At 40.4% G+C, this 22,440-nt stretch overlaps 2 protein-coding genes across 3 annotated transcripts; one reads left to right on the top strand and one right to left on the bottom strand.

Annotated features, from left to right (window-relative positions):
- Positions 1-490: 490 nt before the first annotated feature.
- LOC141592840 (uncharacterized) lies at positions 491-6,088 on the top strand. Of its 2 annotated transcripts, none has more exons than XM_074413701.1 (5): positions 491-729; positions 2,290-3,192; positions 3,583-3,783; positions 4,876-5,071; positions 5,371-6,088. In XM_074413701.1, exons 1-5 carry the CDS (start codon positions 667-669, stop codon positions 5,553-5,555), a joined length of 1,548 nt encoding a protein of 515 aa, XP_074269802.1. In that variant the 5' UTR covers positions 491-666; the 3' UTR covers positions 5,556-6,088. The 2 variants fall into 2 exon arrangements, with proteins under 2 accessions (XP_074269802.1, XP_074269803.1); XM_074413702.1 differs by having other exon boundaries at positions 537-729; positions 2,277-3,192.
- A 2,805-nt stretch (positions 6,089-8,893) lies between these two features.
- Positions 8,894-14,982, bottom strand: LOC141592842 (BES1/BZR1 homolog protein 4-like). Its single transcript, XM_074413703.1, has 2 exons — positions 14,557-14,982; positions 8,894-10,057 (listed from the first exon to the last, which is right to left on the bottom strand). The coding sequence occupies exons 1-2, from the start codon at positions 14,767-14,769 to the stop codon at positions 9,248-9,250; spliced, it is 1,023 nt and encodes a 340-aa protein (XP_074269804.1). The 5' UTR covers positions 14,770-14,982; the 3' UTR covers positions 8,894-9,247.
- Between the last annotated feature and the right edge of the window lie 7,458 nt (positions 14,983-22,440).

The following is a 22,440-nucleotide window of genomic DNA, read 5'->3' on the forward strand; positions in this document are numbered from 1 at the left end:
CCGTTATTATTATTATATTATTTATTTTTTAGTTATTATTATTAATATTATTACTTTATTTATTATTATATTAATATTTTATTTTTTATATATCTTATTAGATTATTATTATTATTAGATTATATTAATATATTATTATTAATGAATAATATTATAATAATATTTATTATTATTATTATTGGTATTATTTTTATTATAATATTTATTATTATTATTATTATTATTATTATTATAATCTTTTTATTATTATAATCTTTTTATTATTATTTCATTGATTCGATTGAATCGATTCGATTGATTCGATTCTTGATTGATTGATTAATTCAATTAAGTTGATTCGATTGATTCACTCCATTCAATTGATTCAATTGATTCAGACAATTTCAGTCCAAAAGAACAGGGCCTTAGTCTATTATTATTTTTCTCTATTTTTTCTCATTTACTTGGTCTTTGTGCCGAAATGAATAGATAATAAATGATCGAGGTAGATGAGGTAACTTTTTAGCTTCTTCAATTAACCACTTAACCACTTAACCGAAACCACAAGCAACAACAACAATCCTTCAATTGAGAATTTTCGAAATCGAAAGTTTTATCATATGCTAACAAAAATACCCAGAAGATATAATCAAATCATCATCATCATACAAGATCACAAGGCAATTAATGAATTGTAACACAGATTACCCAGATACTCCATCTCAAAACTTGACTGCCCATTTGATCAAGGTACATACTTTTTCTTTAATTTTGTTAATTCCCCCAATTTAAGTTCAAATCATACACGTACTGGTATTTATTATTGCTCTAATCCCAGAAGTTAAATTCTATGATCATGGGTGATGTTGCTACTTTTCAATTGATTCTAGATGTTTGCTGATGTAACTGTTTGCCAAGACCCAAACTTTTGTATGTGGCTATTTAATAATATGATGGACGATTAGTTTGTGTAAGGCGGTTTTACACAAAAATTGTGTAAAAGGATCCAAATCACAAGAAAATCAACAATAGTGGAAATTTTGAAACTTTTAGTTAAAATTTTCGGGCTTTTTTCGAGTTTACCTTATGATTACCAGTTTGCCCTGCTGAAATTTTTCGGCCCGTAAATGTGAATCCTAGCTCCGCCACTGATCAGCAAGTGATTGTTTTAGTATTTAAAAGTTACTCTTTTGGCCCTAATACAGAAGATTTGCAATTAGTTTAGTAGCAGTATCCTAATTGTTTTTGTGATCATTATAAATAGGATTCAGAGCTAAGCCAGTAGAATTTGATCTCTTATGTAATACTGTATGCAAAAGTGAATTGTTGCTCCACATCTTAGTTTTAATGTGCTCCTTAGTCGCGCTTAAGCTCAAGGCTCTGTGAGGTACTAGCCAAAACGCGTGGTGGGCGCCTTAGGTGCACCTTGGCCATGAGGTGCAGCAAGTGATGTGCACTGCTATGTAAAGTATATTTCTTTTTTTATAAGTCTTTTATTCTTTCCTTCCCTTTGCCTGTTTATCAATATCGCAGATGGTAGCCATCTTTAAAATCCAAAAGGGGTATTGGTGCACGATATTTTATTTTGAAAATACATTTTTACATTTTTTTCTGTAAAAATGGTGTGCGTTGGGTTCTCCCCTTGGGCCTCGTCTCCACTGGTACTCATTGCATTGGTGCACCTTATGCCTTTCAAAACTGAGCTTCACACAGAAGTGTTATAGATACTGTCATCAGCTACAGCGATTTGATTTTTTTCTTAATACTCGAAGCCAAAAGAATAGATAATCATTTCTCTTTTGGATGTGGAAGGATCTGGAATCAGTTTTGAAAATTCTTCGACAATCTGTCTCTATTTGTTATTCTCATGCGGCAGCGTCCAAGCAAATCCATAGCTATATGAAAAGAGCATGACTTTATTCTTACAACGATTGCGCCTGTCTTTAATCTACTGAACCCTCCATGCTAGTTTCAGGCTTTCAGCTACCCTTATTGTTGCTTTATGGTCTATGATAAGAACCATACTTGTAGTTGGAGTTGGTTTTAGGTTAGAGGCGGAAATTTGATTACTGCTACTACTATGAATGTAATGATTGAAACCTTGGCTACTACGGAGTATATGGTTTTGGAACATAGTAAACACCAGCACTTTGTTAACATGAATGTCAACAATATCAGTAATTATTACTCGATTTGTCATTTGCATCTTTTATTGTTAGTTGCCTTCTTTGCAAATTTTGGGTTGTCTTATTATGCAATTTATCCAATGTGAATTCCGTACTCTAAAGCTCTTTTAGATTGTTCAAACAGGAAGAGGAAGTCTCTGCTCAGCATGTTAACTATGGTGATACTTTGTATACACCTATCATGAACAAAGTGTCAACGGAACTTGTTGGTTGCAATAACAATACAAGCGAAGTGCGTACATCAACTGATGGTTGCTTGGGACCCTTGGTCTCAGGTGACATAGAAAAGATAAAGTATTTCAGCTATGATGCACCACTTGCTGAAGAAACAGGGTTTTGGATACCCGTTTCAGTCCCCCCTCTGTCTGAAAATGAGCGTGATGAGTGGACCCGTGGCTGTCCATCAAATGGAGGTTACTATAAGGAGACTGATAATTGGTTTGGTCAAGAGAAAGAGTTGACTATGTGGGACGTGGTTGTTGAATTGTTACTTGCAGGCCGAGGAAAAGTAGGCACTTTAGTGCCAAATGAGTCTCAAAGCTTCAATGGTTCATCCATATCTAGCCATCTTCTTGAGCAAGCGTGGAAAGAAATAGCTTTGACTCTTACAGAGACTAATCTTAGTGCGGTAAAAGAAATCTTAGAAACACCACCACCTAAATGGTTACCTGACAGTTCTGCTTCTGCTTGTATGCTGTGTGGCGTGAGGTTTCATCCAATCGTATGCTCACGTCATCATTGCCGATTCTGTGGAGGTGTCTTTTGTGGTGATTGCACCACAGGGAGAAGCTTGTTGCCGTCGAGATTTCTTTGTGCAGATCCAAAGCGTGTTTGTGATGTATGTTGTGTGCGGCTTGAATCAGTTAAGCCTCATTTGATGGATCAAGTAAGTCGTGCAGCTCAAATACCTACCAATGACGTCACTGATCTTAGTACTTTGAGATCATGGTTAAATTTTCCGTGGGCCGACTCCATGGAATATGAGATTTACAAGGCAGCCAACACAATTCGATCATACCATAGTAAGGTAATTATGTTAATGGTTGTTAACCTTGAACCTTTTGTTTTTAGCCTTGTGCTCTCAATGAATGGGTAAAATGTTAATGGTCTTCTTGGTATTTGAGATAAATGTTCGGAGTATGTTCATGAACATTATGATTAAGAAGTTGCGTTATCACTGAACATATTTGTTTTTAGTCTTGTCCTGTCAATGTTAATTTAATGTTTTGTTTTGTTGTTTGACTATACGGAAAAAGTAATGTGTTTTAGGTAAAGATAGATTAGTTTATCGATTGGGAATATATGTGGGAGAATATAGAGAGAATAGAGGAGAGAAAGCGATGAACTCGCAAATTAAGTTGATTGTGTTTCTGTATATTTGGGTAATGGTTGATGCTTTCATGGCTCTGCTCCTTAGGTCGGTGCTCTGAAAGTAGAGAAGAGGATTCCAAATAGAATCTTAAAGCAAGCTAAAGGCCTTGCAATACTTACGGCTGTGAAAGTTGGAGTTGGCATTAGCTACAGCATTGGTACAGGACTTGTGGTTGCTCGTCGAGAAGATGGTTCATGGTCTCCGCCATCAGCTCTGTCGTCATTTGGTGTTGGTTGGGGAGCTCAGGCAAGTTTCTTCTTTTGATCCTCTGTTCAACCTTCCTTGAAAGTTTTGTTCAAGAAAAAAGTGAAGTCCATGAGAAAGATGATACTTCTAGGGATAATCAACTTCTTTTTTAATTACGACTTAAATCAATCTTCCACAAAATTTTAGAAAAAAATAATTTTATTTGGTATGCACGACTATTCATGTTAGCCAACCTCAAATATTATTGTTGTTGTTGTTGTTGTTGTGTCTATTCGCGAGTATCACACGAGGTCATATAGAAGGTCAGAGTAACATAAGAGATGGCCGAAGTATTTTACTTATGTTTATTTATGAGATATGTACATCGTAGATAGATTTTTCTCTATGTTGGATTTCTTGATTTGCTTGTGTTTACAACTTGTTTTGGTGGACTCACCCTGTCATATTGTTTCTCTGTGATTTATATTACACTTCTTAAAGTTGTAACTTTAAAGTTGTGAAATCGATCTAGCCATTTTTAATCAACAAAGGAAAGTTTGGGAGTTGCTGATAAATTAAACCTATCTATTGCTTAGTGACTCTCACAGTCGCCTCATCCAAAATGGGCCGTTTTAAGACAAGTTTGTACTTTAAGCTTTAACCCTTTGAATATAAAGGGGCGAGGGGAGGAGGGCCATTTTCCTACAAGACTTGCTAACGAAACAAAGGAAACTCCCACCTCCCTTACCCTCCGAATCCTTCTACGCTACAAAAAGTCTTGCTTTGCTGTGTGCTTGTTCAAGTTGTCGAACAGAAATGCGATACTGAAAACTGATTGGCTGTGGGGGCTTGTACAAGTTGGATGAACTGTACCAGAAGAACACAACATCAATATTAATCTGCAGGTCTAGGGTAAACTATGCTCGCATAGTCACATTTGACCTCCTTAGTTTTTTGCTTCCAGCTGCAAAACAGCCACTGGTGACGATCAATTTATCAGAGGGTTTCCCCTTCCCACCTGGTGTGTCACGTTACTCACGTATAATTAGGCAGAACCATTTGCGTCTCAAATCTTCTTTTGATGGCCTTTGTTTGAAGTATAGTTGCACATTTATTTATGTATACCAGTAATCTGAACATCATGGTGTACAGGCTGGAGGTGAATTGACAGATTTCATCATCGTCCTAAGAACAACTGAGGCTCTAAGCACATTTAGTGGGATTGGGCATCTTTCACTTGGTGCTGGATTGAGTGCAGCGGTTGGCACTTCTGGGAGGACAGTTGCTGCAGATGTACGGGCTGGCGATGGTGGATATAGTGCCTGCTATACTTACAGTTGCAGTAAAGGTAAATGCCTCAGTGGTGTTGAAAAGCTTTAGTGCAAAGCGAAAACTTTCCAATGTCACAAATATGAATTTCAAATTAAAATTTGCTGTCTTAAATATTGATTAGCTGGCCATTGTTAAGATCACACGCAGTTTAAGAGGCTGCCCTATTAAATCAATTCTCTCTCGATTATGACAAAATCTGACATGAACTTTTTGTTCATTTCCTTGATAATTACAATCTGTTCTAAGCAATTTTGGCGAACATGTTTGCTTTTAAAGCTGTTGTGTTAAACACGGTTGTGTAACTGCTCTATTCAGGTGCGTTTCTTGGGTGTTCTCTTGACGGGAATTGCTTCACTACCAGGACCAGAATAAATTCTCAGTTTTATGGAAGTCAGTTTATCAGTGCTTCTGAAATTCTGCTGGGCACATTGCCGAGTCCACCAGCTGCATCCATCCTCTATCAAGCTCTGGCAGATTTGTATCAAAAACATGATATTTGATCACTCTTAGTTTCCAACAGCTAAGGCAAAGATCAATTGAGTAGAGAGCAGTCAGGACTCGGAACAAAGAATAAAAACACGGTCACTTTCCTCAGTTCCTGGCTTCCTAAGTAACCTTAAAATTTATCCGACCCTTCGTAAGAGGACATATTCTGAAGATGCACAGAATGCAATGCTTACTGTATTAGTGGGGGATATCCATAAAATTTATCCGGCTCTTCGCTAGAGGACATATTCAGAAGATGCGCAGAATGCAATACTCGATAATGAAATGCTAACATTGTGGATGAAAGATGGCTACAAGTCTACAACTGTTCGACTTGTACACTTGTACATACTACATAGCGCAGGCACCATGCCACCATACATACAGCCGATACAGGTAATTTTATATGGTAAACTTGGTAACAGTATGTAAATTGATTATTTATTTATTTATGTATATCGAATGGTTTCAGATGTATTTACATATTCGTACACTGGTAATAATACTTTCTAGTGATTTATAATAAGGCCGTTAGTAAGCGTTACAACCCATATGTTCAGAAATAGCAAGAATCCGTTATATTGTAATTACGGAACTAAATAATATGTACAACCCTCGAAATAACATATTAGGGACTGGCCGCTGGGGGATCCCATATGTGGACCCCAGGGCAGGGTGGGATGTGCTCTCCTATCGTGACTGCTGCCTTTGATCGTTCAGCAGATATTCTGATGTCTGATTGAAATGTCAGCTAAATTTGCATTTGGGAAGGGAATGATTGGGTTTGTGAAGGCGGTGGGAGTGGGCGAGGATTCACGAAGAATGTGGACCCGATGATCCTGAGCTCACCACACTGGGAAATTCAAAAACTCGGTAATTCATAGCACGCTGGCAATGACTGACCCAAATTCAGACAGGTCAGTATTGCAAGGCTGATCAATATGCTCTGTGAAATGGCAGCTGATAGAAAACTACGCCGTCATGTTTGCTTGAATGCATTCTCTTGGATGGTAGATGGTTTACTGCACTTGGGTAACAACTCGGCTGAAACACATTAGACGCAAGGAAAACCACAATAACATGCTTGAACTAAGAAGAACTACAATCAATCTTCATGTTTAAACAAGAAAACAATAGATATTCAACTATCACCTCTCATTAGTAGCGGAATCAGGATTTAGAATTTCCGCTTTCTAGCCGGGGCTGCTAGTCCCCCTTATATCCGCCACTGCCTCTGATTCGGAAAATGAGCATTCCATGAAACTTAAGTAGGAGAAATGACAGGGCAAGTCTCCCTTGGCAAAATATAAAAGGCTAAATGCTCTTTTCTCTTTTGCCAAAGGAGGAATTGCCCTGCAATTCCTCAACTCTTGAACATTATATTTCTTCCTTTGTACCCTGCATGCTGTATTATTGATGCATGCTCGAGTCGAGTTGCTAATAAAATTATGCAGTGTTACCATATTTATACCTCATTCTTATAGCATCTTGCTTTTGATATCTTAGCATATGCTTATTCGCGATTCGTTTGGAAGATATAAATCTGATTTTGATTGTATCTAGACTGTATCGGTATATTTGTACCGTCTCCTGGTTTATCCTACATTTTCTAGATCATTTGGCTTTGCTGTAAAATAAAAGCCAATTAACATCAAATTTTGTAAAGTCTCTTATGGTGACCAAATATTCGTGTAACTGTCGGTCTTCTGAAAGACGGTCCTATAGGCTAATGTACAGGCTCAAAACTTTTAAATACTACGTACAGTAAAAAAAAATCGTAAATTTGTTTTTAGTTTCGTCTGCCAGAAACAAGGCATCCGCCATAGGTGATCAAACCATTCAAACTGGCTCTTCGACGGAGGAAAGGGTAAGAGTTGAGTATAAGAAAAGGTCGGCATTTGGTATGTTCATTATGTTGTAACATATACCAAAGTATCAAGCATTTTCCTTTATGTTTCCGGACCCTTTATGTTTGTTCCTTCACCAGTCGAAAACTGTTAGCAAGTCTTTGTCAAATTTCGAATCGTCAGTACTATCGTACTAGCTGTGAAGAATCTGAACATTATCGGCATTATGCATTTATGCATTTATGCCACAAGATTTGTCCACATATGGGATGGTGAAGAAAATGTGATGCTGAAAATCGTCTACGTGAAGTTCGATCAACCAAGACGTAATACGTAAACAGGTGAGTTGTCGCGTAATTTATCAATTTCATTCGAAAATGTAGCGATATAAATCAAGTTTATACAAGACGGTTACAATTCTTGTGTAGTCGAAAATCATAAAAATGCCCGAGATGAAAAGAATTTTATGTTGAAAGTAACAATTCTACTAGAGGATTGCAAAAATCGTGTAATTTGAGGCTTACGTTTATGTTAGAATATAAAACCGATCATGGGACTCCAATAACCATCAGCTTAAGCTTTTGGTTGAGATGGCTTTTTAACCTGGTATCAGAGTCGGTGTAACTAGCACCGGGTATGGGGAGCCATGCGTAAAGCTTAAGCTTTTTGTTGAGATGGTTTCTTGATAGTTCACGGGATTTGTGTTTAAAGGTTTACGTGTCGCAAAGCCAAGTGGTCTAGAAAATGTAGGATCAATAAGGAGAAGATAGAAATATACTGATACAATCAGATCACATTTATATCTTCCAAAGGAATTGTGAATAAGCATATGCTAGGATATCTCTGGTAAGGCACTAAGGCGTATATCCAAAGCAAGATGCTATAAGAATGAGCTATAAATATTGCAAACAATCCATAATTTCAGTAGCAACTCGACTCGAGCTGTCGAGCATGCAGGCATGTAGAGTTGAGGAATTGCAGGGCAATCCTCCTTTGGCAAAAGAAAAAAGAGCATTACTCATCTGAGTGAGTAAGTAGCCTTTTATATTTCGCCAAGGGAGACTTGCCCTGTCATTTCTCCAACTTAATCAAGGCAATGGCGGATCTTAGGGAGGCTAGCAGGGGCGCTCGTCTCCGCTGGACAACGGAAATTTTAAATCCTGATTCCGCTGCTGATAAGAGGTAATAGAATATCTATTCTTGTTTAAACATTGAGATTGTTTTCCTCATGTCTAATTTGAATCGATGATTTTACAGGTTATCACGTATGTTAATTTGTTTCATACGAGTTCCAACCCATTTTTTGAGGTGAACTCGAAGGAAGAAAATGGATTCTAATCAAGAGAAGTAATGATCGAAAATGGGCGATTCATTTTTCTCCATCTTTTTCTTCAACGCAATCAACTAACCACAACGATATTACTCCAGTGCCTTCAAATTAACCGTTGCCTTTTCCTCCAATTATCGAGAAAAAACACAAAGAAGAATACGTGAAATGATGATGAAAAAAATGAATAAATTAAATAAGTATATTACTAAAACACTCCATCAAACAAGGGCTACACAACAATCAACTATTCTACTTGACATTCATAAGACTATTTTTCAAAAATCCAGTCTCAAACAAATCACAATAAAATTATCATGTATATATGTATTCTAATTATGCTCTCTTTTCCTCTTTTTGACAAAAACAACCAGGTCCTAAACTCGAAAAAACAACTGAAATAAAACATTCCGATTTCAGTGCTCTTCTTGTTCAAGTTCCAAGTGCAGTAAACCATCTGCCATCCAAGACCATGAGATACTGACCTGTCTGAATTATTTGGGTCAGTCATTGCGCTTGCGCGCGCTATGGATTACCGAGTTTTTGAAGTTCCAAGTGTGAGTTCGAGATCATCAGGTCCACATTCTTCATGAATCCTCTCCCCTTCCCACGCCTTCACAAGGCCAACCATTCCGTTCCCAAATGCAAATTCAGCTGACATTCCATCAGACATCGGAACATCTGCTGTACGATCAAAGGCAGCAGTAACGATAGGAGAACACGTCCCACTCTGCCCTGGAGTCCACATCCGGGACCCCCCACCGGCCATCACCTCATCTTTTAAGGCAAAAGGGTTCGAGTTAACAAGGCTAAATGTTGGAGACGTTGCCCCGCTATGTGGAATTTGGATGTTGGCGAGCCATCCAGGTTCTGGTTGGGGCTGACGTCCTGGACTTTGTGGCGTGGACGTAGGCAAAGAGTAGTTAAGTGGGTTAGCCCAAGGTGGACCCGCATAATAATTGTTATTTTTAACATTGTTGTTACCATTATCTTCCCAATCGTTCTTGTTTCGAGGAGTTCTACAGGTAGGCGAGCTCAATGGAGGTGTAACCGGAGCACTTATTGAACCGCCCGGGACATATATGTAAGGAAGCTTGGGAGATGTCGTGGATGAGGAGCCGGAAGAAGACAGGTTTTTCAGCCATGGGATGAGGGAATTTGGATCAGTCTGGCCATTAACGAGATTGGGGTTATAATATGAACGCGCTGGGCTGGGAAACGAGGATGAAGCAGGACTCGGATTATAGGATGCTCCAGCACGCGGGCTAACGGGATATGATGAGCATGGACTCACTGATGCTGAGCCACCAATAATATCCATTTGCTCCACTGGTTTGCAACCCTGCAATAGTTTTTCATAACGGTGAGAAACAGACCGAAAAAGCGAAGGCCAAAGAAACCCGCTTAGTCCATAGATTAGTAGGTAACCCCAATTATGGGACCGTTTAGTTCCGTGGAGTCGCATCTAATAATCGACGACTCAGTAACAGCGAGAACATATTTTTGGTGACAATTTAAAACATCTAATTGCCAAAATTTCCTAATTAAGTGTCTGAAGTCTGAACATATGTCCTGGAACACATTTTAGAAAAACCGTTTTACAGATTACGAGAATCATATTAGTTGGGGAAGTTCTTACATCCTAATAATGAATTTGGTGACAATTTAAAAGAAATCAAACAAACAAAATGATTTTATTTACACTTCAACAACCACAAAGGCCCACAAGGCATACACAAACACATGCAAACAACATCTAATAAGGTCAATAACACAAAATAATAGTCTTAATTCGGTGGATACAGATTCCCATCATTTCTTTACATTTCTTTTTCATTTTGCAATAATAATTCTTTATAGTTGGGACAATAAAATTCATGACCAGATTTTGCTTCTTAACTTATAAACATCATAATCCTATGAATAGGACCTTGCCATAATGGTGGGCAGTGGCGGAGCCAGGATTTACAGTTAGGGCGCGGAATTCAACGGAGACGAACAAGTAATGGCATAATGTAAACTTGAAAAAAATTCTATGTATAGGGAAAAAAGTGGTATCTCAATAACTTAGTAAGAGGCCGTCTCTTCAAAGTATTAAAACCAGATTTTGGCAATGATCCTTTGTTTCTTAACTATAAACATCATAATCCTATGTATAGGACCAAAGTGGGTCAAATACACTTGAGTTGTCTACTCTTTGGTCCAACCTATAAATGGATGTCATGCTCCACCACCTCCTCCTTTCTCTTGTGTCCTTAGTCTTGCCCACATAGCATTATCATTGAGTGTGATTGTTCTTGTAATTTACTCATTTCTTCCCCCCTTAACATTTAAATGTGGATAGACTTTGAAAACAACTCATGAACCTATATGTTATGTCAACATATAGTACAGTGGAGGAGCAAGGGGGTTAACACGACTAGTAATCCCCGCTTAATAATAAATAGGTTCAGAGAACGGAGACTGCTTAAAAATTATTTATTTTCACTGAAAACACCCTAATGCGAAATAAGTAAAATGTTTATCTACGCAAACTCATCTCCGATTCTACGTAATACTGTAATAGTCATAGTTAGAATCGAAAAAAGTACTTTTCTTTCTCTTCATTTAATTATTTTTTTTAATCATATATCGGAATCCAGACCTTTCAAAATTACAAGTCGCTTTTGCAATAAAAAATACTCCTATAAAATTAATTGATAGTTTTATTAGTTCACAAAATCTCATTTGTGACGGCACGTATCCGTCACTTTGGAGTGACGGATACCATTTTCCCTCACAAATGACCCAAATAGAGGAGAGAGGGAAGCACATGGGGGTGCCCCTACCTTGTCCCCCTATCCGTTTTGTGAGTGGCATTATCCGTCACTTGCTCCGACCCGTCTTCAGCAAGACTAATTGTTATTAGTTAGTCTCCTAGATGATCAATCGATATTTTAGCTCCTTAGACTTCAAATCTTGATATGATGGTGCCAAGTAAAACTCAATTCTCCCGACGTGAGGAAATCATTAAGAGGAAGAATTCCTCTATAAAATTGTTTTACACAACCAACTCATCTACTACATATGATTAGCCTTTAAAAATGGTTTTACACAAAAGTTGGCCCTGTTTGGCAAACGGCAAACGGCATAAGCAGATTTATAATAGTAAATAGCGTTAGCGGAATACGGTTGGCAGATTTTTATAACAGGTTTGACCATCGTCTTAAATTAGCAGAATTAAGAAAACGTGTTTGGTAACTAGCAGATTGTATGACGAACCTACCATTTCCATGCATAAACTCAATATGTTATTACAATATGCTGCTAATAGCAGCATGTTCAAAAACAGTAGATTTCGGCCAATATGTTATGTGAAATTAGCAGCATATTCAAAAATAGTAAATTTCGGCTAATATGTTATCTGAATATGCTATTAACCAAACACATAAAATTAGTAGATTGATTGGTTAAACTATTATTTAAGTCGGAATCTACTAATTTCGCCTAATATGCTATTTACCAAACAAATGAATATAGTAAAACCATACCCAATGATTCGAATTGGAGTTGCAAGTCACATGTACAAATAAATATTGACTGCATTCGTGCATGAACACGCGAACTTATCAATATAACAAGAAATTGAAGAACCGAAATTTCAACATAAAATGTCACATTGGATGTTGACAATCTAATTAAATCAAGCTTTTAACATACAAGAACCAAAGAACGTCAAACTAAAACCCCACACCAATTAAAAATAAAAAATTGAAATAATGAAATTCTCTAGTCATTCATTTATATATACGTACCGAACACGGCACATTTGGTCCAGCTTATAGTGATATAAGCACACGGTTTTACAGATAACTACTTCTTATAATAATACTGTAGAATTCATCCAATTAATTAATAACAACCCATGCATTTAAAACGATTTTACAAGAGGATTATTTGACGGAAAAGTAATTAAAATAGTTGTAAAATAGTTGCATATTTTAGAAAATCGAGTATAAATTAGTTCGTTAGTTCATTGGGAATATATGAAGATATGGTTGCTAATGCTTGGACATGACAAAACTAACTCGACTCGAATGATTCTATGCAAATTGTGCAACTCATACCCAAACAGAAAACCCGAATGTAGGTTGGAACCCGAATTAAAGCACCAACTACTTGAAATGACCGGACACCAATTTGACTCGGATGCTTGCTAAATACATAGACAAATCTAAAATGGTTAATAACACCACGCAAAATTTACCTAAAAAGTGATATTATAAATATATTTATAAATATATAAAAACATTTTATACAAAAATTATTGTAGAACACCATTTTTATTTAAGATCGTCTTAACTTTAGATGATTCGCACAATGAATTATAATCGAGGGGATTAGGGGTGGAAATAAAAGGTGCTTGTGACGTTGTGAGACGTCTTAAGTTAAGATTAAGTTAAGACGGTGTTACGCAACCGGATTATTATTATTATTACGATATTACACCAACCAATGTAAAAACAAGTGAGAAAAAGACGAAAAGGGGACCCCACATGCACAGGTGTGTGTCATCACAAGTCACGTTCCCCATTCAACCCTACACCTTACCCGCATGCCCATGCTCGTGTTTGCCAAAGTATTTTCCCCGGGAATCTCGGTCTTCTTAAATTACTCTCCTACCCTCCTACAACGTTATTTTACCTTTGATTTAAAAGGGTAATTTGGGGAATATTTACCGTTAGTAAAAGTAAAGTGGAATCCCAATAAATAAAGACACAAGGACAAAATTTACCCAAGAAGAAAAAAGAACAGTACTACTGTCACAACACTTAAGCATGAGTTTCGGATTTTGTTTTTTTTGTTTTTTTTTTTTTTTTTATGGTCTTTAAATTTTGTCAGAAATAGCGGAAAGTTGTCAAATTAAGATCGTAATTTGACAATTATACCCCTCACATTTAACCGATAAAGCGATCAATCACATCTGTTTAAGCTAAACGACTAAACACAAATACTTATGCAAGGACGTCTTATACTAGTACTTTTAATATGATTCTTGTCGTAATTTGAATTCGTTTGCAAATGAAAACTTATTATTCTAGATTACCTAATCGCATTACTCGTATTAGTTAGACTTTCAAAATTTTTGACTCGTAACAGTAATTTAGCTCATTTATCATTTAATGAAGTCACATTTACAGACCAATTAATACGCAACAGATCACAATTTATAAATAAGACGGTCTCACATTATAAGACGTCTTCCAACAACAATTATTGTTTGATAGATGCATTTCTGGGAAATGTGAAAGCATAGAATAATGGCTGCAGCGTCTTCAAGAAGCATTACAATTTGGTCAGTCCACGTGATCTATTGTACCTTTACTTGTACACCATTTTCACATTTAATCTCTCCCCCAATTCCCAAAAAAAAAATAAAAAAAAAAAAAAATCTAAAATGCTAAATTTACATTGTTAGTTTGATCCTAATTCCTAAATTACCCCAATTCTAATCAAAACCGTCTTAATTTAATACCGTTCTAACACTCACTCAAAACAAATTAACAGTCGATCCTGAATTAATATTAAAAAAAAATAAGACGGTTTCATGATAAGTTTATTATCGTAAAAAGAATTGGAAAACGGACCTCCTTTCATGAGAAGTTAATTTGTTTGCTCCAAGTGTTTTTAATCGCTAATGAAATGCACCATTAGATGTAAATTGGTGCATTTCATTAGCGATTGAAAACACTTGGAGCAAACAAATTAACAATCGACCCTAAATTAATAAAATAAAAATAAAAAAATAAGACGGTTTCATGATAAGTTTATTATCGTAAAAAAGGAATGAGGAAAACGGACCTTACGATAAGTAGTACCATCATCTTCAACAACCCAACCAGCATCACGAGCAAGAGCTTTAAGAACTTCATTATTATCACAATGTTTAGGAAGACGATAATTACCATACATTCTTAAACCCGAATATATTTTCGCAGCGATAGCTCTTCTTCTTCTTTCTCTTCTTTTGTTATTCTCTCTTTCCCTCCACGTCGGCATCCTCGACCCCGTCATTATGTCGCCAATTTCCGAGGGGTATTTTGGGAAATTTAGTAGTTGGGGTTTAATTACGGAGAATGCCACTAGATTGTTTTTGTTTGATTGGTTGAATTAAGATAGAAGAAAGAGGGGAGAAATGAAGAGGGAAGAGGGGTTTAATAAGGTTGTTATTAAGAAGAAGAAGGGAGAATCCTGGAATTGCGGGGGTAATGCACGTGCTATCAGAGGGAGAGAGTCTTTTCTTTGGTGTGGGGTCATGGAGTGGGTGTGTTGCCTAGAAACCCCAAGAGGAGGGAGGGGCCGTGTGAGCACCGTTTTGTATAATCATTTTAGCTAATCTTACTTAAGACGGGGTATTCGTTTTAAGATTTAAACGGATTAAATATTATCTTACATGGGTTATGTAGAACAAATATTTTGTTTTTTCTTATATATTCTGCTTTTGTATTAGTCGCCCCACCTGAATATTTGACTTGTCTTAAACTTAAGACAGATAGTGCATATCTTAAACGAGAACTTGTGTAGTTATATAGTCAAACCTTAAAAGCCACGTAGACAATGTCACCTCGCATTACTAAATGTCACCTTGCGTTACCAAAATTCCACGTCACCAATCGTCCATGTAATATGGCGTGTTTAATTAAGAGGGTAATTCATGTTCGTATAATGATCCATTTAAATTGATACACAAATTAAAAAATATTCACATAAAAAATAAATTAGCATAACAAACATCAAATTTTGACTTGTTTAATTTCTAGATAAATTAAAAAACAATTAAAAACCAAAAATCATACTAAATTTTAAATTTCTACGTTTATTCTTAGAATATTTTAAGTAACAAATAAATATCACATAATTCTAATTTTACGCCGTTTATGAAATAATAAAGAATTTGTAAATATTAAGGGCAAATAATAACATACTTAACATTAAACATTGACATTTCAATTTTTAAAACTACAATTGGTTAAACGAAAAATAAAAATTGACATCAGTTTAATTTTAAATTATTTATATGTGCAACTCCTTCTTAAATATTATTGCAATAAACTTGCTCAATTTCATTCAATTGAATACATATGTAAATGTATAAATATGATTTATAAATAAAAGGGAAGATAAAATATCTACCATTTTTTAGTTCGTAACATAACTCCCTAAACAATTCAAATGCAATGTGAATTTTGTAAAAAAAAAAAAAAAGAAAGAAAGAAAAACCTAAAGTAAAGCTTTTATATTTCATTTCTCATTACTCTATTGTTCCGGGTGTAATTTCGGAGCAGAGTTGTGACCACGTATGCTTGTAGAATGATGTCGTTGCTTGTCTTTTCCTTTCACTCTTTTCTGTTTAAGATTAACAAACTGAGGGCTCGGCTTGGGGCCGAACGTACTCACTCCGACGCTCAAGTCAGTAAACTTAGAGAGATAAGTTGTATGTTACTTGGCAAAGTATATTGTAGAGAGATAGGGGAGTTTATACCAGATTATTATGATTTTCGGATTGATTTGGGATCCTTTTCTCAATTAGAGAAGTGGAGTATTTATAGACTTTCACCTTTTGTCAAGTAGTGGCCAAGTGGCAGAGCAGGTGGAAAGACTATCTTACCCTCGCAATGGGACCCATGGCGGCGGCGGGCAGCTGGTTGACTCCATGCCGAGGGGACTGGATATGAGTACGCGGATATGTCTCTCGGCCGGCTAGTTGCCGAGCCGAGACCCAAGTGACAGGCCGGCAGGCTTCGTCGGCTAGGCCGTCCTTCTTATTGACTTGTTGTCTTTTGGCTTTGACCTTGGTCAATATGTTGACCCGGTCAGCGGGTGCAGAATATGCCCCATCAATTTGCCCCCAACGTAGTCTATGCCGTGGTATGGACTCCGATGCGTGTTGAGCGTATTCTGCGTAAGTTGAACTTCTCCTTCGGCTTCTTCTTTTTCGGCTTGGTTCTGTTCAGGCCGTACCATATCCCCTCTCCACATGGTTGTGTAATGGACATCCAATGTGAAAGAGAAAAAGGCGCTGGCCGAGACCAAGGTTGAGAGTGCCGTGTGCTTTTGATTGCCCCCGGCCGGTGCCGCCAAGCTTGGTTAATCAGCAGGCCGTTGGCAAGTAGATACCAAGGAGCGTGTCAAAGAAGATTGGTAACTGTTATGTCGATTGACATTCCGTGGCTGCATGCTTGACACGTGGCTTGGCATTGATTGGTTGACGCTTCATGGGCTTTGCTCTGATTGGTCAATTGAATGGGCTTTGCTCTATAAATAGAGCAGTGTGCCCCTCATTTTGACCATCAAACTTCATTTCTTCAAAAAAATTTCTCTCTCTAGTTTTTCGAAGAGCTTTCTTTCTCTAACTTTCGAAGCGTTACTCGGCGTAACACTTTTTTCCAAAGTAAACAAACAAATTTTTCCTCAATCTTTTATTTGTTAAGTAATTGTTGCTACCATGTCTTCTGCTGATGCTCAACCCAGTACCTCGGCGCCGGGGGGCGAACCGTCGCGTCCTGATGAGCAGGAGCCACTGGTTGTCACCCCGATAGGGTTTGGGGGTCCCAAGTCGCCTTCTCCGGAAATTGATGAGAAATATCTCGAGGGTTTCGAGGATGATGATGATGAGGAGACCCAATCTGATTCAGAGAGGCCGCATCTCTTGTGGAACGGCGACGCCTGCTCGATCAATCCTGATCGCGTTTGGACAAACAAGTTCGCCTCTGTCTCCGGGCCTGACCTTTTTGAAGACCATTACTCCTTCGGCGGGGAGTATAGAATTGTTGTCCCTGAGGGTGATCAGGCAGTCTGTTGCCCTCCCGAAGGCTGTATCGGCGTGTACATCAGACACCTGGAGTATGGGCTCCGGTGTCCTCTTAATGCACACGTTGTTGCCATAATTAAAGCCATGAACGTCGTCGTGGCACAACTGCATCCGTTGGCCATCAGGACGATTATTGGCTTTGTGTGGCTCTGTCTCTTTAAGAGGGAGGCCCCAACGGTTAACCTGTTCCGCCGGCTCCATCATCTTCGGCCATCCACCCTAGGTGGCACGGGGTGGTACAACGTGCAGACGGAGCCGGGTTACGTTACCGTTTCTAAGCTGACGTCTTGCAAATATTGGAAGGGGCGGTGGGTGTACGTCGAGGTTACGGAGAACTATCCACTGCCTCGTTCATTCCAGAGCCGCGTCAATTTGCGGTGTGAGAGTCAGGGGGAGCATGATAAATATGTCTCCCGTAATAAACTTAAGATGGACGCCCAGAAGGTCTATCTTAAAGAGGACGAAACGCGGGCAATGAGGCTGTTTGAGGCTGAGAAGGATGGCACGCCGAAGGGATGGATGCCCCGACGCGGTCGTTCTTCGGACGAGCCGCTTTGCCATGTTCGGCCTCATCTGCCCCTCGGCCAGGGTGAGTGGGGTCGGTATGAGGCCCACCTTTGCTTTTATGCTTCTGTATTTGAGCTTTGTTTTACTTCTTTTGCTTAACTGTTGACTTTGTTTCTTGCAGATCGATTTGGTCGAGATCTCTCTGTCTCCATCCTCGAGAAGTTGGGACTTGACCAGGACGGGAAAGTTGTTCAGCTGCATCCTAAGGCCGCGCCACGTGATCGCAGACCGGCCCCTCACGAACTCATGGAGCAGGCAATGAAGGCAATGGATGTGGCGGCGACTCAAGCGGAGATTGGCGGTAACGTGCCGCGCCGGAGACCAAAGACAACGTCTACGGCGGCCACGGCGTCAACTCCAACTCAATCTTCAATCCCCGTGGTCCAAAAGGTGCAGGTGGTCGTCGATGTTGAAGAGGAGGTCACTGTTGTGGAGGGTCCTCCTCCTTCAAAGAAGAGGAAAGAAACAATGCTCGCTACACGCCGTTACCGAGGCGGGGAAAAGAAAGACTCGGCGACCCGACCCTCTATCCAAGAAGGTCAAGACTGGTACGGATCTAACCCATGGCTCGGATTTAGCGAGGTTCTTTAGGCATTCCCGATGACAGCTTTCGATATGTCAATGAATGTTGACATGGATGCTTTGTCTGGGTTTTTTATAGATCAACCGTCGCCGGCTGTCGTTCTTACTGATCGGCAATTGGAGAAGCGGCCTGTGCAGGCGGGTGATAAAAATGTCACCGCCGACTCCTCATCCCAGAAGGTTTCCTGTGTTCAGCTCAGGGAGGACGGCGTAAAGGCGCCAAAAGGTCGTGAAGTGGGGGAAATCGTCGGCGCTCATATTATTGAGCAAGAAAAGGTCATGGCTCAGGCCGGTCCTGCGCTTGAACGGCTTAAGCTTGAGCTAGCCGCTGCTAAGAAGGAGGCCGCGAAGACGAAGAAGGACATCCAGGCCGCCATGAAGGACCTCCTCGCTGAGCGAAAGCTTAAGGAGGAAGGCGAGAAGTCGGTCCCGGCCGAGAGGGCTAAGGTTGAGTCTCGCGCCGGCCGATGCCGCTAAGCTCGCAGGAGGAGAAAGCCGATTTGAAGGCGGCTATAAGACCATGGTTGAGCGAGGGGTAGATGGAAGGATCTCGCATGGCACCGAGGGCGAAGGAGCATAAGAACACAAAGACTATCCTTGCTCAGAGGGAGAAGGATATTGTGATGCTTAAAACTGTCATCATCCCCCAAATGTGTGCCCGGTACCGGGACCAAGCTGAAGATGCTACCAGGGATGTGATTAAAGAGCTCCTTCCTGAAGGTACCTTCCCGTGGCAAGATTTTGACCGGCTTCTTGATGAGAAGGCGAGCCGCTGAGAGGCCAAGGTCATGGAGGATGCGAAGGCGGCGAAGGCCGCTCAGAAGCCGAGGCCAAGGCGGCCCGAGATGCTAAGGTGAAGGAGGCCGAGGAGGAGGCCGAGATGGCAAAGGCGGTGAAGGCGCCAGTCGGCTCCCTGGGCGCCCATCATTGGTGATCTTTGCTCTGCCGGTGGCGAGCGTAAAGTGCATAGGGAGACGGGCGGTCGTCACCGGATTCACCCGGCATTTCGGATAGCTTCAGCTGTTCGGGGGCCAACTTTTGAGCCTTTCCTCCCTGCCATCCTTTTGGCGCTTCAAGTCTTATGTTATAATCTTTTGTTGTACCTTTTGTTTTTGTTAAACTTTGGTAGGTTGTGTTTAGGCTATCCCTATGGGGACGGCCGTCGACTTTGTTTTTGCCTCACCTGTAAACATTTTTCAATAAAGTTTGTTTATTTGCCCTCGGCTTGGCCGAGGCTTTGATCCTCCATTCAGTTGTCTTATTACGTTTCAACATATTGAGTGCTGTTTTGTTTTTACTTTCGGCTTGGCCGAGGCAGTTAGAAGGCGCATCTCAATTGTACTTAAACGTTTTTTAACATGTTGGCATGTCGGTCGCTTCCTCCTCCACTCCCGGTCTTAGCCGAGGCGGTCAGATTTGCGCTTCCCAACCGGCGTTGTGAACATGTTTAGCGTATCGGTCGTTGTGTCCCCGTCGCTCCCGACTTTGGCCGAGGTAATCGAGGTTACGGCTCGACAGCGTTCGTATCTGTAGACATATTGATCGCTTCCTCTGCCACTCCCGGATTGGCCGGGGCGACTAGAATTGCGTTCTCAACTGTACTTATACGTTCCTATTAGCGTATCGGTCGTTGTGTCCCCGTCACTCCCGGCTTTGGCCGAGGCAATCGAGGTTACGGCTCGACAGAGTTCGCATCTGTAGACATATTGATCGCTTCCTCTGCCAGGCCTTCGGTTGGCCAAGGCGACTAGATTTGCGTCTCAACTGTACTTATACGTTTCTAAGCATGTTGGTCGCTTTTGCGAGTATCAACTGCATTTGGCGTGACTGCCCGGCTTTGGCCGTGGCGTCCACTTTGGCATGACTATGGAGGGAACAAGTATTTTGATGGAAAACTTGGATCATTCTTCATAAGGTATAATCATGCGTTGGGGTGCCCACAACGGTCTCGGACACCTCCGCCGCTATACGAAGTATTTCCTTAGGTTGTCCGTGTTCCAATGGCTCATTAGAGGAACACCCTCCATGTCTGTCAGCCGGTATGTACCCGGCCTCATTTATTCAACCACTTTGTAAGGTCCCTCCCAGTTGGCCGTCATCTTTCCATGGATGTTTCCTTTGTTGGTTGCGGCCGACTTTCTAAGGACTAAATCTCCTACTCTTAAGTCCCTTTTGTGGACTCTACGGTTGTAGGCTCTTCTCATTCGGTTTTGATACACTGCCAAGTTGAGCCGTGCCGTGTCTCGACTTTCTTCGACCAGGTCTAGGGAGGCTCTCAGGCCTTCCTCATTTTCGACTGGGTCAAAAGTTTGAGTTCTGAATGTCGGCACCGATGCTTCAATTAGCAGGACGACCTCAGACCCATAGACTAGGTGGAATGGACTGTACCCTGTTGCTTCTTTCTCCGTGGTTCGAAGGGACCACAGGACGCCGGGTAGTTCATCAGCCCATCTTCCCTTTAGATCTTCAACCTTCTTTTTCAACCCGTTCAGGATTGTTTTATTGGCTGCCTCCGCCTGCCCGTTGCTCTGAGAGTGGCAGACGGAGGAGTATGCAAATTTGATACCGAGCTCTTCTAACCAGTTCATCACCTTGTCGCTCCAAAACTCTCGGCCGTGGTCAAATACAATGACTTGGGGTAACCCAAAACGAGTTATGATGTTCTCCCAAATCACCTTTCTAACGGCCGTCGTGGTTTTGGCAGGTACCGCGACAGCCTCGACCCATTTGGTGAAGTAGTCAACGGCGACAATTAGGTACTTTCTTCCTCCGGAGGCCGTCGGAAATGGTCCTAGTAAATCCATCCCCCACTGTGCAAATGGAAGGGGACTAAGCACCGGTTGCAGGTCTCGGGAAGGTGCATGTATTACCGGAGCATACATCTGACAATTCTTGCACTTCTTGGTTTTTGCTCTGGAATCTTCAAGCATGGTAGGCCAGAAGTCGCCGGCTCGGAGAGCTTTGTGGGCTAGCGTTCTCGCCCCCATGTGGTGTCCACAGATGCCTTCGTGAATCTCTGTCAGTATTAGCTCCGCGTCGGCTGGGCCGACACATTTCAAGAGCGGTCTTATTACGGACCTTCTGTATAATTCTCCTTCGAATACCAATTACCTTGCGTTGATCCTTCTTATCTTCTGCGAGAGACTGCGGTCCTCCGGTAACTCATTTGTCAGTTTGTATTTCATTATCGGAGTCATCCACGTCGTCTGGCGCTGACAAGCACGTCGAGGAACTTGCCGGCACGGACACCGAAGCTGCATTTCTTTGGGTTGAGTTTCATTGAATATTTCCTTAGTGAACAAAATGTCTCGCTCAAATCGGCCAAGTGCTCGCTGTCAGACTTGCTTTTTACAATAGCGTCGTCGACGTAAGCCTCGATGTTTCGCCCTTTTTTATCTTGAAACACTTTGTCCACCAGCCTAGTGTAAGTTGCGCCAGCGTTTTTCAAACCGAACGGCATCATTTTATACATGTATGTGCCGTGTATGGTGATGAATGCGCACTTAGGCATGTCTTCCTCGGCCATGAATACCTGATGATACCCTGAGAAGGCGTCTAGCAGGCTCAGCATATTGTAGCCTGCTGTGGCGTCAATTAAGCTATCTATTCGTGGCAAGGGATAGCAATCTTTAGGGCATGCTTTATTAAGATTGGTAAAATCAACACACATCCTCCACCCCCCTGATGACTTCCTCACCATTACAACATTCGCTTGCCACTCAGGG

Source organism: Silene latifolia, chromosome 7 (assembly GCF_048544455.1).
Source record: "Silene latifolia isolate original U9 population chromosome 7, ASM4854445v1, whole genome shotgun sequence".
In the NCBI taxonomy this organism is placed as follows: Eukaryota; Viridiplantae; Streptophyta; class Magnoliopsida; order Caryophyllales; family Caryophyllaceae; genus Silene; species Silene latifolia.